At 52.7% G+C, this 12,871-nt stretch overlaps 1 protein-coding gene across 1 annotated transcript; it reads left to right on the top strand.

The window, feature by feature from the left end:
* Positions 1–3,956: 3,956 nt before the first annotated feature.
* HRG_07243 (sugar transporter domain-containing protein) lies at positions 3,957–4,805 on the top strand (the record flags this gene model as incomplete). Its single annotated transcript, XM_044865714.1, has 4 exons — positions 3,957–4,059; positions 4,132–4,221; positions 4,324–4,514; positions 4,602–4,805. The coding sequence occupies 4 exons, from the start codon at positions 3,957–3,959 to the stop codon at positions 4,803–4,805; spliced, it is 588 nt and encodes a 195-aa protein (XP_044718678.1).
* Positions 4,806–12,871: the final 8,066 nt, after the last annotated feature.

Below are 12,871 nucleotides of genomic sequence, written 5' to 3'. Positions count from 1 at the left end.
GTCTCTTCTCGTCGCCGCAATCCAATTATAAATGTCTTGTTGGCCGGCAAGAGTACTCGAATGGCTATGAAGATATGTTATGATATCCCGAGGAGCACTACCAGACGCCACAAGATCTGAAATATTGGTAGCGTCGCGCTCTTCGAGTCGGCGATGCACTGGGTGTGCCGACGGGTCCCCGCTTGGTGAGTGGTTGTGCTCAGCGCACTCCTTGTCTGGTCGATGGCTGAGAGTCCAAGTGTGTCCATCTAGTGACTCTTTAGCTAATATTGAGAACTTGCAACCCGTTTTGCGACTAGAGGTTTGGCGTGCTCGTTCGACTGTGTCGGTCGGTGGCAGTCTGTTCCGGTCGCGGGCGCACACTATTTTGACCCTCCCATTTGGAGTCTTCTTCTCACGAAGAGAGCATGCAAGTGGGCATTGATTGTGTAACAATAGGGGTGATGTGTTGTATTTCCTTGTGTCTGCGTCCTCCTTTTCAATGCCCTCTTCTAGGCTCCCTATTTATATCCCTTGGTTCCCTATTGATATCCCCTTCTCAGTTGTATAGGTACAATATCTAGGGGCCGGGCTCCTTTCCCAGCCCCCTTTGCATACTGACTTTCCCTAGTCGCCGAGGGCTCTTTCAGCTTCACCCGTATATGCAGTCTCTCTACAGCTTGTGTGGCTGCCTAATGCGGTCTCCTAATAGCCTTCTGCAGCCTCAGAACTCTCTGCAGGCTGCCTTTCTGTCTAGCCTGTCAGGGCCCTTAGCTGTATACCCTTATGGTCACCCTGAGCTCAAGATCTCAGACGTGCTTCGCGACACTTCTGGAGGCGGTGATGGCCGAGCGGATTTCCTTTCCGATGGAAACGTTTGGGCTGTTGCCTACTAACCGCTTTGGAGCCAGGAAGAGGGGTTCCGCAGAGCAGGCTCTCGTGCTCCTACAAGAGAACATTTACAAAACATGGCGAATGGGAAAAGTGCTTGGTCTTGTGAGCTTCGACGTAAGGGCGCATATAACGGAGTGTTCAAAAACAGGCTTCTACAACGGCTCGCAGCGAGAGGCTTGGCAGATGATCCTGGATGGGTCGATCGTCGTCGAAGAAGCAGGCCTCAGGAGCTCCCACGTCAAGGCATATCAGCACCGTGGAGAGCTCCTGCTAGGCCTGTACCTGTACGACTACGTATCGCTCGTCAGACTCAAACGCGATAGCAACGACGGGAGCTGTGCAGGTTGGGAGAGGCCCTGTCGAGGATGGGCGACCGCCAGGAAGACGTTGGGTTCAGGTGCTCAGGCGGCCGGGAAAGCAGGCCACCGTCCGCCTTCAAATACCTGAGCAGGGACTTTGCCCACGACGATGAGGATTCGTGTCATCGGGGGATTGTGCGGAAACCGTTTCGCCGGCGGATATGGGAGATCCCAATTTTTTTTCACCATTGAAAGGCAGCCGTGCAGCAGCTTGCGCTAACTTCTTTGTACCATGGGAGTTCTTCCTGTGCGAAGAAATGGGCGACATCAACAGCATCCGGGCGCGGGCGCGAAAGGCGCTGGCTCCGAGAATAGGATGTCTCATCAATAACGTGCAACTGCTTCGACGACCAGCCGAGGACGCAGAACGCGACGCCAAGCGATGGGCATCCTCCTCCGGAGATGGCCATCCGACGGTCGGACACGTGGGGACGGACGATGCGGGCGCAGAATCTACAGTGATGTATCAGTCTAACAGCATCGGAAACGCAACGCGGCTGATCGACGTTGTCCGAGGTGCAGTGGACTCGAATTAGATGGCGGCTAAGTCGCCGAGCTCATGGCGATGATGCAACAGCTCTGTCGGTTCCAACAATCCGTGCTGTGCTCGACGGCCGAGCTGGAGCCCGCCGTGGTTACCCGAACGTGGTAGGTAGGTAGGATTTATTTCGCCCGGAGGGAGGTCCCTATAAGGCCTTTACACAGTCTAGAGTACAGTTCCGCACGTTTGTTCCTTGACTCCCAAGCCCCACAGATCATCTTACGCTGCGCCAACCGTACCACTGTTTTGCTCCATGACAGACCTGCTTGAAGGTCAATTTCTCCAAGTGTTCAGCATCCTATTCCCAGCAACTGAAGCGCGATGTGTCGAAGTTGAAGCGTGGTTGTGTTAGTCATTGATGGTGGTTGGTACGCCGATTGTGTTTTCTCATGACGCTGTTCCCTGTTGACGGGCGGGAACCCGGGTGTGCCCTGTTTCACCAGGGGTGCCTCCAGCCGGCTTCGAACCGACCCTTCTGCGACGCAGAGGCTCCAGACGTGTCACCACTACGCCATGGAGGCACCCGAACGTGGGGCGAGACGGATAAGTATGTAGGGGCGGGTATTTTCCGGGGCCGCACTACCACCGCAAAATCAGGTCAGGGCCATCAAGTCGCAGCAGATGAGTGCTTCGAAGGAGAGGGAGAGGATGATCCATGGCATACCGTTACAAGATATAACCGTGGTCCGGGAAGGCGACCGCCGCGCTGCGCTGCATCGCGGAGAGTCATGGCCGGCCACGGGGAGGACGATGTCGAAATGGCGACGGCCGACTTGACTTCGATGAGACCGCAGACGACGCAGAGGCGGGAATGCAAGCCCAATTTGGCCTATCAGCCCTTTCTCGGCGACGGGCAGAGAGTTGGCAACACGGCTGACAAAACGCAGTCGATCGCTTTCTCAATCATATGCCACCAGTTCTGCCAGTTCGTCGGCGGTTTCGAGGGCGGGACCGGTGAGTCGCAAATCATCGAGGCATTCGTTGAGTTGTTCAGTAGGTGGAGCCTTTCGAATCGTCTGCTGATCACGGCGACGTCAGGGACTGCCGCAGCGCGGATCAACAGTATCAATCCACTCCAGGTTCTCCAGACCAAGGGGCGGCCGCGAACACGGCCAGGGATGTCGACGAGGTGCGACTGACAAGCAAGCTTTCGGATGGATTGGCAAGAGAATGACGCGCTGGTCATAGCGGAGAATTGTTGCAACCCCACGATAGAGTGATGGTGAAGCCAAGAGATTGGCGGAGTGGTTGGCATGACCGGATTACCAACTGTTGTAGAGACGAGTTGCGGGGTGTCGCTCCTACACCCTTCCGCTGCTGTCTGGTTTGGGGCAGCAATGCTACTCGGCGCCAGTTCACTTTCTGGCTGCAGTGAAGACAATGTTGCTTATCAAAAAGGGGTGCAGTCCTTATAGCTCAGTACTACCAAGCAGCCAGAAATGAGGGTGCTGTCAGTCGCCTAAGATAGAGGACTTGCTGCACTGTTGTGAAGCCAGAATCGGCCGCAGGTACGGTAACAGGAACCTAGGCATCCATGATCGGCGGAAGTGTCTAGGAGTGACACCCCGCGTTTTCTGTACCCAACCTTCTCCCCCGAACTTGTGCGACAGCTGGTAATTTGGCCCTACAATCATCCGCGAACCACTTGGGTTCACCAGCATTCCATTGCATCGTCTGAGAGGAGTTGGAGCCGGCCCAATCCCTCCATAGTTTTATTTTGCCACACAAGGTTCAATCCTCAGTTCCGAACCCCCTCCGGGCTGCTATACTTTCCTCGTTGAGGCCCCACGGGCCTCCGCGGGGGACGGGACGACGAACTGGGTCTTGACGAAGCAAGGTGGCTTCAGTTCGTTCTTCGGATGTACCCCAAACGTAGAGTGACTCGACCTGAAGGATTATCAGAGTGTGTCACGACATGGTTGTCGTCCAAGGTCGCCGGGTCTTAGGTTGGCCCGTCCATCTCACCCACGCCAGCGGATGACACGACGACAGAAGAACCTTCTTCTTCCGACCTGACACCGACTCAGAGGCATGAACCTCCACGAGGTTGCACTATATGACCTCATCCATCGCCACCGAGACTGGATGGCCCACTGACAATCACCCACAGTCCCTCTCTATAGGAAGTCCCAGATTAGTACCTCTCCACTCCAACTCCCAAGCCCGCAAGGTATCAGGCAAGCATGGGCTTCGACCTCCACACCGGCGAGACCAACGACCCGAAGAGTGTGCGCAACTGGTGCATCCATATGATGGCCAACATTGCCTCCATGTCCGCCATCGCCAGTAATTCGCCTAAGACTGCGCGCGCCTGAAGAGTGTTGCTAACAATTCCGCACGTACCAATGCATCCATCAGTGGGCTACGACACGTCTGTTATTTCGGACACCATGGCTCTAGACTCGTTCCGCCTCGACATTGGTCTCCTCTCAGCGTTGGGCACGTATCGTGACACTCTGTGAGGCAACATCGTGTCCACGTTCCAAACCGGGTTCTTCTTCGGCTCGCAGCTGACCTTCCCACTCGCCTAGAAAATTTGGTCGGAGAAAGGCCATCTTTGTCGCCGCGACTGTCTTCGTCACCGGCGGTGTGTTCACGACGGCGGCAACGGCTTGCTCGCCATGCTCATTGTCGGATGTGCCGTTGCCGGTCTTGGAATCAGGGCATCGCCGCTGATTGTGCCCGTGTATATTGCGGAGACGGAGATTACGTCTCAGGGAGGTGACATGCTAGGATTCTGGGTAAGACTCAGGAAAGCAAAGCACAGAGCGGCAGTGGTGATTCTGACACGTCAAAGATCAACTGCGCCTGTGACCTCCTCGTTCAAGGCCGCCCAGTGGATCGTTCCCCTTGGCCTGCGGCTCGTCCGCGGTGCCCTCCTTCTCTTGGGCATGCTGAAATGCCCCGAATCGCTGCGATGGCTGGCGAACCACGACCGTTGGGGAGAGGCAGAGAAAGTGTTCGTCGGCCTCCGCGCCCTGCCCGCCGACCCCCAATACATCCGAGGCGAGCTCTCCGAGATCCACCAGTAGGTCGAGGAGCGCACGGCGAACCGCATGACGTTCCACGAGATGTTTAAGCGCCCCTTCCAAAGGGGGTAACCGCGTCTCCGTTGGCATGTTGCTCTTGGTATGCCAGAACTTCCCCGGCGTCAACATTATTACCTACTGTACGCTCCCGATCTCCGTCTGTGTCAGTTGTTAGTGTACGCTAGGCTGACTTGGCAGACTCACCTCGCATCTTCGAGACACTTGGCCTCGCAGGACCATCACCAGGCTCTTCGCTGCAGGCTTATAGCCTTTGTATCTTTTTCGTTCCTGCTTCTCAACGCCTTACTGCTCCGAACTGGCAGGACGTGAAGTTTCAACCAAACAAGCTACTAACTAACTATAGTGTCGCATTCAGACCCTTCCGGATCAAGACGCAATGGATGTTGACGACACGATACCTCACCGCACCGCCGTCGCGCAGGTTTCGCTTTCGTTCTTGTCAGTTAAAACTGACAGGTTGCAGTGGGTGAAAAGGATTATTGATTGTCTGTCTAAATGATGGTAAGAAGTTTGCTTTTATACCAGTAGTGCTTTGTTTTGCCTTAGGTGGCGATGTTGCCACTTGCCACCTAGGCTGCTTAGGTGACGTTGTTATCTAGAACGTTCAACACCATCGCTTTAATCCTTAGTAATGTGACAGCGACATTATTGCGCAGTTCATCCAACAGTTCTACAAGCCCTCCGCGCAGGACCCCTGCCTGCGTTATGGCATGACGAGGCTGAGAAGCTTGGCACTTGGGCCGTTGAGCACGACGATATTCTGAGGAATTTCTCACGACGGAGCGCAAACGAAAAGAACCTCACGCTTCTCTCCAGCGTCGTAAGGCTTTAGGAGATCGCCAATTCGGACTCGCTACTATTGCAAGGAACCGTACTTTAGCAGGGATGAGCCCGGAGAGGACGGCGGGTTTCCTTCCCCTACTCCAAATACATCTAAAAAAGCGGTGCCGTTGGGACCAGACACGGGTGGTGGTGGGAAACAAGGATGACACCGAGGCAAAAATCAGTAGTTGGGCCCAGCGACGGAAGCGGGCCAACGGCCTGGCCTGTCTTTATTAGGCTTATTCCACCCCATAATTCTCAGTTCCAAGAAGTGATACTAGAGACTAATTGAACGAAGGTAAATAGCCATCTGTCGGGTAAGAAATGGCAGCGATAATTTATTTGGCTTTCAAAACATTTGTTTAACGCGCTGCGCGAAAAAATGATACAAAAACGCAGGAGCCCATCGCCGAGGCAACAACTGTTGCGATTGAACTTACTTCTATTCAATTCTGTCTGACAGCTCTCAACATACATATATACATAGTGGCACGTCCGTGCCACTATCCAGTGACTCACCACTTGTAAGTGCTGCCTAAACATGTCTTGGTCCATGTCTCATATCAAGTCAACAACAACCCCGTTGATATTTTTCAAGAACTTCCTATTGTTCGGATCCTCTTAGTCATTGCTGTTGGTACAAGGCAAAGGAGCGAAGATAGGGTTGTCTCGGCATAACCTAGATATTCTATCGCACGGAGGATGAGCAAGTGAGCATAAAGATCAGGGACTGGAAGACTCTTGATTCTTCTAACTTCTATCTAGAGCGTAGCATGGGCTGCATCTTTATAGGCGATGCGAGTGAACAAACTAGAACCTGATGGAAGGTTCTGTGACTGTTAAGCTGGTGACTACTGTGCGAGTCAGGGTTTCAGTCTGTTGGAGGCTGATGTACCCTGTGTGACATATTCTATTCGGACTTGGTATCCATGCCGAAATGGCCCGATCTTCCCATCTCCTTTTCCCACACTACCTGACCGAACTCATCCACGACGAGCTCTTCGGCCTCTTCCAAGGCCCGTTTGCCCCGGAGATCGTCAGTAGACGCCCAGGTTGGCTTCCAAATGACCTTATATTCGATGGATCCGTTCCATGCCTTTCGTACCTCCCCCAAGCGTAAAAAGTCGTATTCCTGAGTGGTGCAAGTCGCAATGCGCTTCTTTTGAACACGATACGAAACAGAAGCAGCAGCGCGTGGCGCAGACTTCCTCTTACGCCTGCTTCGGCGCGGCTTGGTTACCTCGGACTTTTACAAACTGTGATCGCTTCGGGAAGCACCTGCTGCGTGTGATGGGCACTCAGGCTCGATCATTACGTTCTCTGCAAAATACTGTAAGAACTGCAAGTGCAGGTTGTCTGCGAGAGAACTCATAATACCTTGATTTGCCAAAACGCTACGCTGATGTGTCTTAGTTTGCTCACTGACGACCCTTTCGCACTCTGAGGAAAGAGACTGAAGACGGTTGGCGTCCATTGTTGGGCCTATGGTAGGTGCTGGGGATTGCGCGAGGCATGAGGTTGTCCCCTGCATCAATGTCTCTGGGCCCGTCGAATTGACAACGGGAACGCCAAACTTGACGTCGGGGGTTTCATCAGGCTCCGAGATGGTCTGAATGGGTTCACTTGTGCTTCCTGATTTGCTGCTGGAGCCAGAGTTGCAGCTCCTTGAACTGGACGGCGAGGGAGACGGGGTCGAGGACGGGAAGTTCCACGTGACTGCAGAATGGTGGGATGAGTGACCTTGACTCGGAGGGCCAGCGGTATGTCTTCTTCAGAGTTATCCGGTCCATCTTCACAGTGGTCACGTAGGAAACAAAGATATGGAAGAAAAGTGTTAGATGGTGAGGAATCCGGGGAATGGGGAATCCGTGACCCATTTATAGACAATCTGAGCCCCCCATGCCCTCAGCTATTGAGTAACGAGAAGAGGAAGACGGGGGCCAGCTTTGCCGAAGTCATCACTGTGACGTATCAGTGCCTCCTTCCCAAGGCGCAGCCCTTCCACCCACCTTGAGAGTCGTGGGCGGTAAGGGACAAGCTGGGGACAAGCTGGGGACAAGCCGGGGACAAGCCGGGGACAAGCCGGCAATGCCAACAGCCCCCTTGTCCCTTTCCACTCTCCACTCTCTTCCCTCTCACTGGTCTGGTCACCAGCCCTCCTCTTCCTCCACGAGCATCGCTTCTCCTGCCCCGAGTTGAGTTGCATCGCAAAGCTGCAGCAGAGTAGGAGCAAGCACCCAGTCTCAGTGCGCGCCCGGGAAGCAGCTCGCCCAGGTAAGATCACCGGACCACATACCCCATAAACGTCACCTTTAGAATAGTCCGTCGTTGGGCGCCCTGGCACGAGCCGCGGCGAGGAAAGCTGTACCCGAAACTCGTACGATTCGACATAGCCTGCGAGGTTGAGGAAGGATCATTCTACCTTCATGCGGACACTGGAACAGAGTGAACCAAAATGGTGTTCTGTTGAAGTCATGTAGGTAACAGTACAACTTGCAAGGCGCGTTCTGTCCCTGAAGAATATGTCGATATGACTCGCTCGCGTAAGTCAACTTCGAGAGGGAGACGAGGGCAAAATTTGCCCATGAAACGATGTTGGTGCTCATGTACGGAGTTGCTGACTTCAAACTTCAACGCATTTCTTCCGCCTCAGTAGAGTCAACAAGCTTTACTCAACGACTCTACCTATCTCTTAGGGCGTAAGTTTGACAAGGTAGAAGAAACGACTCTCCAAGCTCTACCCCGACTATAGGGCTTCAAGTGGCCAAAGCGACTTACACTACTGTCCGCTACCCAGAGCCCGCTCAATGGGTGGTTATCGCTCTTGGGTGAAAAATGGCATACCTACGCTACGGCCGAATTATCAAAGTGTTTGATCTCTCATGTTTATCAATGGTGGAAGCTCTCATAAGCTACTAAAGCATACTAGTGTTTGTCCTTTCTGAGGCAACCTCTTCGCTTTGACAGTCTGACTTGGCTCCTGTGACTCTTGGAGGAGCACTGCCGTCTTTTTTGCCATCGCCAGACCTATTGAAATCCGAAGGCGTTCTCCTCACCGCAGGCGGATATAGCTTCTCCTGAATCGGCAATCAGCGTTGGGACTTGTCTGCGAACAGGTCCACCCACGAGGTCAATAGTAGCTGGGAAAGACGAATCGTTCGTAGAATTATAGTCATAGGTTTTAAGTTTTCGTCGCACAAGTATGTAGACGTCAGCATCATATCGACGGCTTATTTGGTGGCATCTCTTCATAATACGTGACGTCGCCCTTGAAAAATTGTCCCATGTTCTGTCTCGCTTCGATGCCGGATTCATTCCCGATATTGTAGACCGTCTAGATTTCAGAGCTTTCGCCGCCGTCTTTTCATGGATAGCGGTCTTTAAAACCTTGCTCTGCAACATTAAGTAGCCATTTGCTGCTCAAGGTCGCCATGATCTTGTCTATATGTCGGCTGTGCTCACTACCTAATGCCGTAGTACATACTGCCTGCTAAGATCTGCGTTTTCAACACAGGTGATTTAAGCAAGTGGTCCGGGCATTCCAGGCAACACAGCCAGAATAAGCCAATGGTACATACGCAGTAACATGAATCCTGCTCTTCTTCGAAGGTATGACTTCACCACACGACGGCTATGCACCATTTACGCTGCTTGCAGGGCTTGTCACACAACAAGAGGCACGGACAGTATGGATGACTGAGCAACGATCGGGAAGGAGATCCCCTGTGAATCGGGCAACGAAAGACTCTTGATTCTCTATCTAAGTGATGGTGAAAAATTGGCTTCTTATACTTGTGATTTTGGGCTGAGTGGCGATGTTGCCACCCAGGCAGCATAGATGACGACGTCACCTAGAAGGTTCGAATCCATCACTAATATGGCATTACGAACTGCTTGCTGCCTGTTAGGCAGCACAGTGAATGAGCGTTCCGATCTTGCCGCTGCTTGTTCATTCGCTATACCATAGTTACCCCACAGTTATGCAATGTCGGTACAGCTGGGTATAATTGTGAGGTTTTGTCGGACAGTAGTGTCCACACCTCGCACGCGACAGCGGTTGATCTTTGTGGCATCAGTCGCTTCTTGTTCTTTAGATAATTCTCATCAATTGACTAATGCCACAAAGATCAACCGCTGTCACGTGCGAGTGTGGGACACTGCTGTCTGACAAAAGACCAAGACAGAGCTGAAGAATATGTGCTTCGCGTATATTCTATCAGCTCATCATCCTGGGACTGTACTGTAGTCATTTTACGATCATTAAGTCACTCAATAGCGACCGTACGTGCGGGAACCTGTCGCACGCCTAAAAAACTGGGGCACTGATCATTCAGGCTCCAATGGCAATCTTTGGAAGAGAACACCAAATTGTGCAGATATCCTCTGGCTACGTAAGGTTATTCCCCTTGTGAACGTGGGGAACTCTAATTGGAACCACGGAGCGAAAGTGAAGTGGGGGCTGCGATGCGCTGGCAGAGGCTGTCTCTACAGTGGTCGGGCATAAAGGAACAAGGGAAAACCACAAGCTCCTGTCGGAGGTTCTTTAGAGATCAACAATTGAATCACTGGCTCCCGTTCTTCACTCTCTGTTTCGTTGTGCTTGTGCGCCTCACAGAACCATGGGAGGAGGGAGCTATTTCAAGATCAACATGTAGTACTGAGTGCAAAGTATAGCCGTATCACGCTCCGGTTTGTATCGGGCCGGCCACCATGCAGTTCTACCATATATGTTGCAGGTTTATGCGAAGCCATCGAAAGAGCACAGTTGTATTCTTGGCCGCCTCTGGTGGCAGGTTACGAAGGGCAGTATCCAACCAGCACCGAATCGAAGCGGTCACAATAAGTCACTGGCCTTCAAGCGTATACGTCGTACTGTCCTTGCTGTGTAGGCAATTCTGTCCCCAACAGGAAGTAATAGGTATGAACCGGCGAGGTTAAAAGCTGCCGAGTAAAGATTGACGAGGTTTAGAGCGGCAAGGTTTAGAGCGGCAAGGTTTAGAGCGGCAAGGTTTAGAGCGGCAAGGTTTAGCGTGGCAAGGTTTAGCGTGGCAAGGTTCGACGCGGCAAGGTTTGGTTTGATGCGGCAAGGTACCACAACCAAACCCAACTGGTGCATTCGCGCTAACCTCACGTGTTGAGCAATATGTACAGTAAAGCCCGGACGACGCGATACCTGGATCACAATGTACCTTTGAAAGTGATGAAAGAGTGAGTCTATGTAGAGCAGCTTCAAGTGCATGCGCCCAGACCGCGGCGTCCGAGGTTACCTAGTAGAACGGACCAGACTTTCTGGCCGGCATGAGTGGTGCGAATCGGATGCACTAGGTACCGGTACACTGCCGCCTATTTGGAACCATGAGACACTTTTGGCAATCTCCGCATTCCAAAGTCCTTAGAGGATCATATGTAGACAGGATCTGTTCATGCTAGGGGACGTTGGCAGTCGGGGAGCCATGTACGCTATTTTCAGCGTGTTTGGGCTGCTGTGTTGCGAGACTGCAGAGAAAAATGGCCGCAATGGCCATCATTTTTAATCGTCGACAAGTATGTATCTCCTATGTACGAACGAGCTACTGTTAAGAAAACAGTAGCGCGATACTTCGATGTGGATAATATGCACCGTCTATTGACCCAAATCTGGGACAAGTTTATACTTTCGAAGGCGGACGCTGTACCTGAACCCCTGTATGTATGTAACACCATAGCAGGCATTTCCCTCCGTCTCTAGCGAACCCGACATGAAGGCATTTCAGAAGCAAATGGTTTGCCTGCTACTTTGCGCGTCCCGGCCTTGAACCGCCCATCCCTTCCTGACTCCGTCCCTTGCGATGTGGTCAACTTAGTCACGGTTATTAATAAGTGTTGTGTGCTGCTTGCATCTGGCTTTCACCAGGCTACTGGTTGTGTGACGCTTCTTTGCTCGCATTGTGTGTCGCTGCACCCTCGGGATACTGACACCGTTCATTCTGAGATGGCCCCCGCTATGGTCTTGGCACTTGCTTTGGCGGAGTTTGTCAGTGCCCAACGCCCACTGCCGCAACCTCAAGCCCGCAGTTCAGGCCGAGAAAGGCGTTATCCGCCTGGCTCGCATGCCATGGGCGCTGGGGGTGTCGAGTCGTCCGCCCTTCGAGAGAGTGAGTTCAATATCGCCATCGGCTTCTCAATGAGCAATACTGGCTGGAGCTTCTCTGTATCTGCGCAGCCCGCGGCTGGCAGACCAATATATTCCCCCTCCGTCTCTGAGATTCCAATTTCGATAGTCCGGACTGCAAATGACACCTCAGGAGCAGCTTCACAGGCGTGGAGCTCGTTTGGCGGGGATGTCCAGGGCGCGAGCAGATCGACTCTACAGCCTGCTAGAACCAGGAAGCTGGATACACCGAGCCAAGAGCTGAATCCACCAGGCCGGTTTACAACTCTTACTAGCTTTACAAGGTTCGATACTCCTAGCATTATTTTTTCGCTCAGGCTGTCCGAGTCAAAAAGCCAAGAAGGTGTAGTAACAAGGGGTTATGTCAGCCCAACCCCTTCAAACGCCCGGGTTATACCGTCCACCTTTGCATTCGAGACCTCGGAGACGGAAACCAGGTCGATTCAACAGCAGGCTTGGCAGCATCAACAGCAGCTGAAAAGCTCAACTCATTGAGACCTCCAGAGCCCTGGACTGCTTCCGGTTCGAGAACGATCATCGTCCCGAGTTCCGCCAGCCCCAAAGCCCAAATTTTCACCTGGACAGGTAGGATGGATGTGTCACATCATGAGCAAATGTCTTTGGTCCAATCAAGCGCCCCGTCATTTTCGGAAAAGTTTACTATTCCCGCCACTGTAAGCAAAGTGATTCTAGCTGACACACGAAATGTGTCGACAAACACCCTGAAACGCCCATGACCCAGCCACAGCTTTCAGCAAGCAGGAAGATGCCCACAGCTTTCACGATTAGTCGTTCCGCTACAACAGAATCGACCCGGGAGTGGTTCACAAGATCAATATCATCCGTGCTGCACTTGGATCCCAATATATCATGGCAATCAGACATTCTAAGGCCGGCTTCCATACTTCACGTCTCCTATTCTCCAACATCATCGAAGGAACGCCTCAACTCCAATATTGCAATGCAAACAACGCCTTTGGGCCTGTCTTCTGCTTTCGGTACCGCCGACCCCCCCCAACCGTACAAATCTATATCGACGCCCCTTAAAGGAGAGCCAATTTTCTCGTCGATAGTT

This window comes from Hirsutella rhossiliensis, assembly GCF_020360975.1.
Source record: "Hirsutella rhossiliensis strain HR02 chromosome Unknown scaffold00008, whole genome shotgun sequence".
Classification (NCBI taxonomy): Eukaryota; Fungi; Ascomycota; class Sordariomycetes; order Hypocreales; family Ophiocordycipitaceae; genus Hirsutella; species Hirsutella rhossiliensis.
Note: the sequence above shows the minus strand (reverse complement) of the source record. Positions and strands in the feature narration are given on the sequence as shown.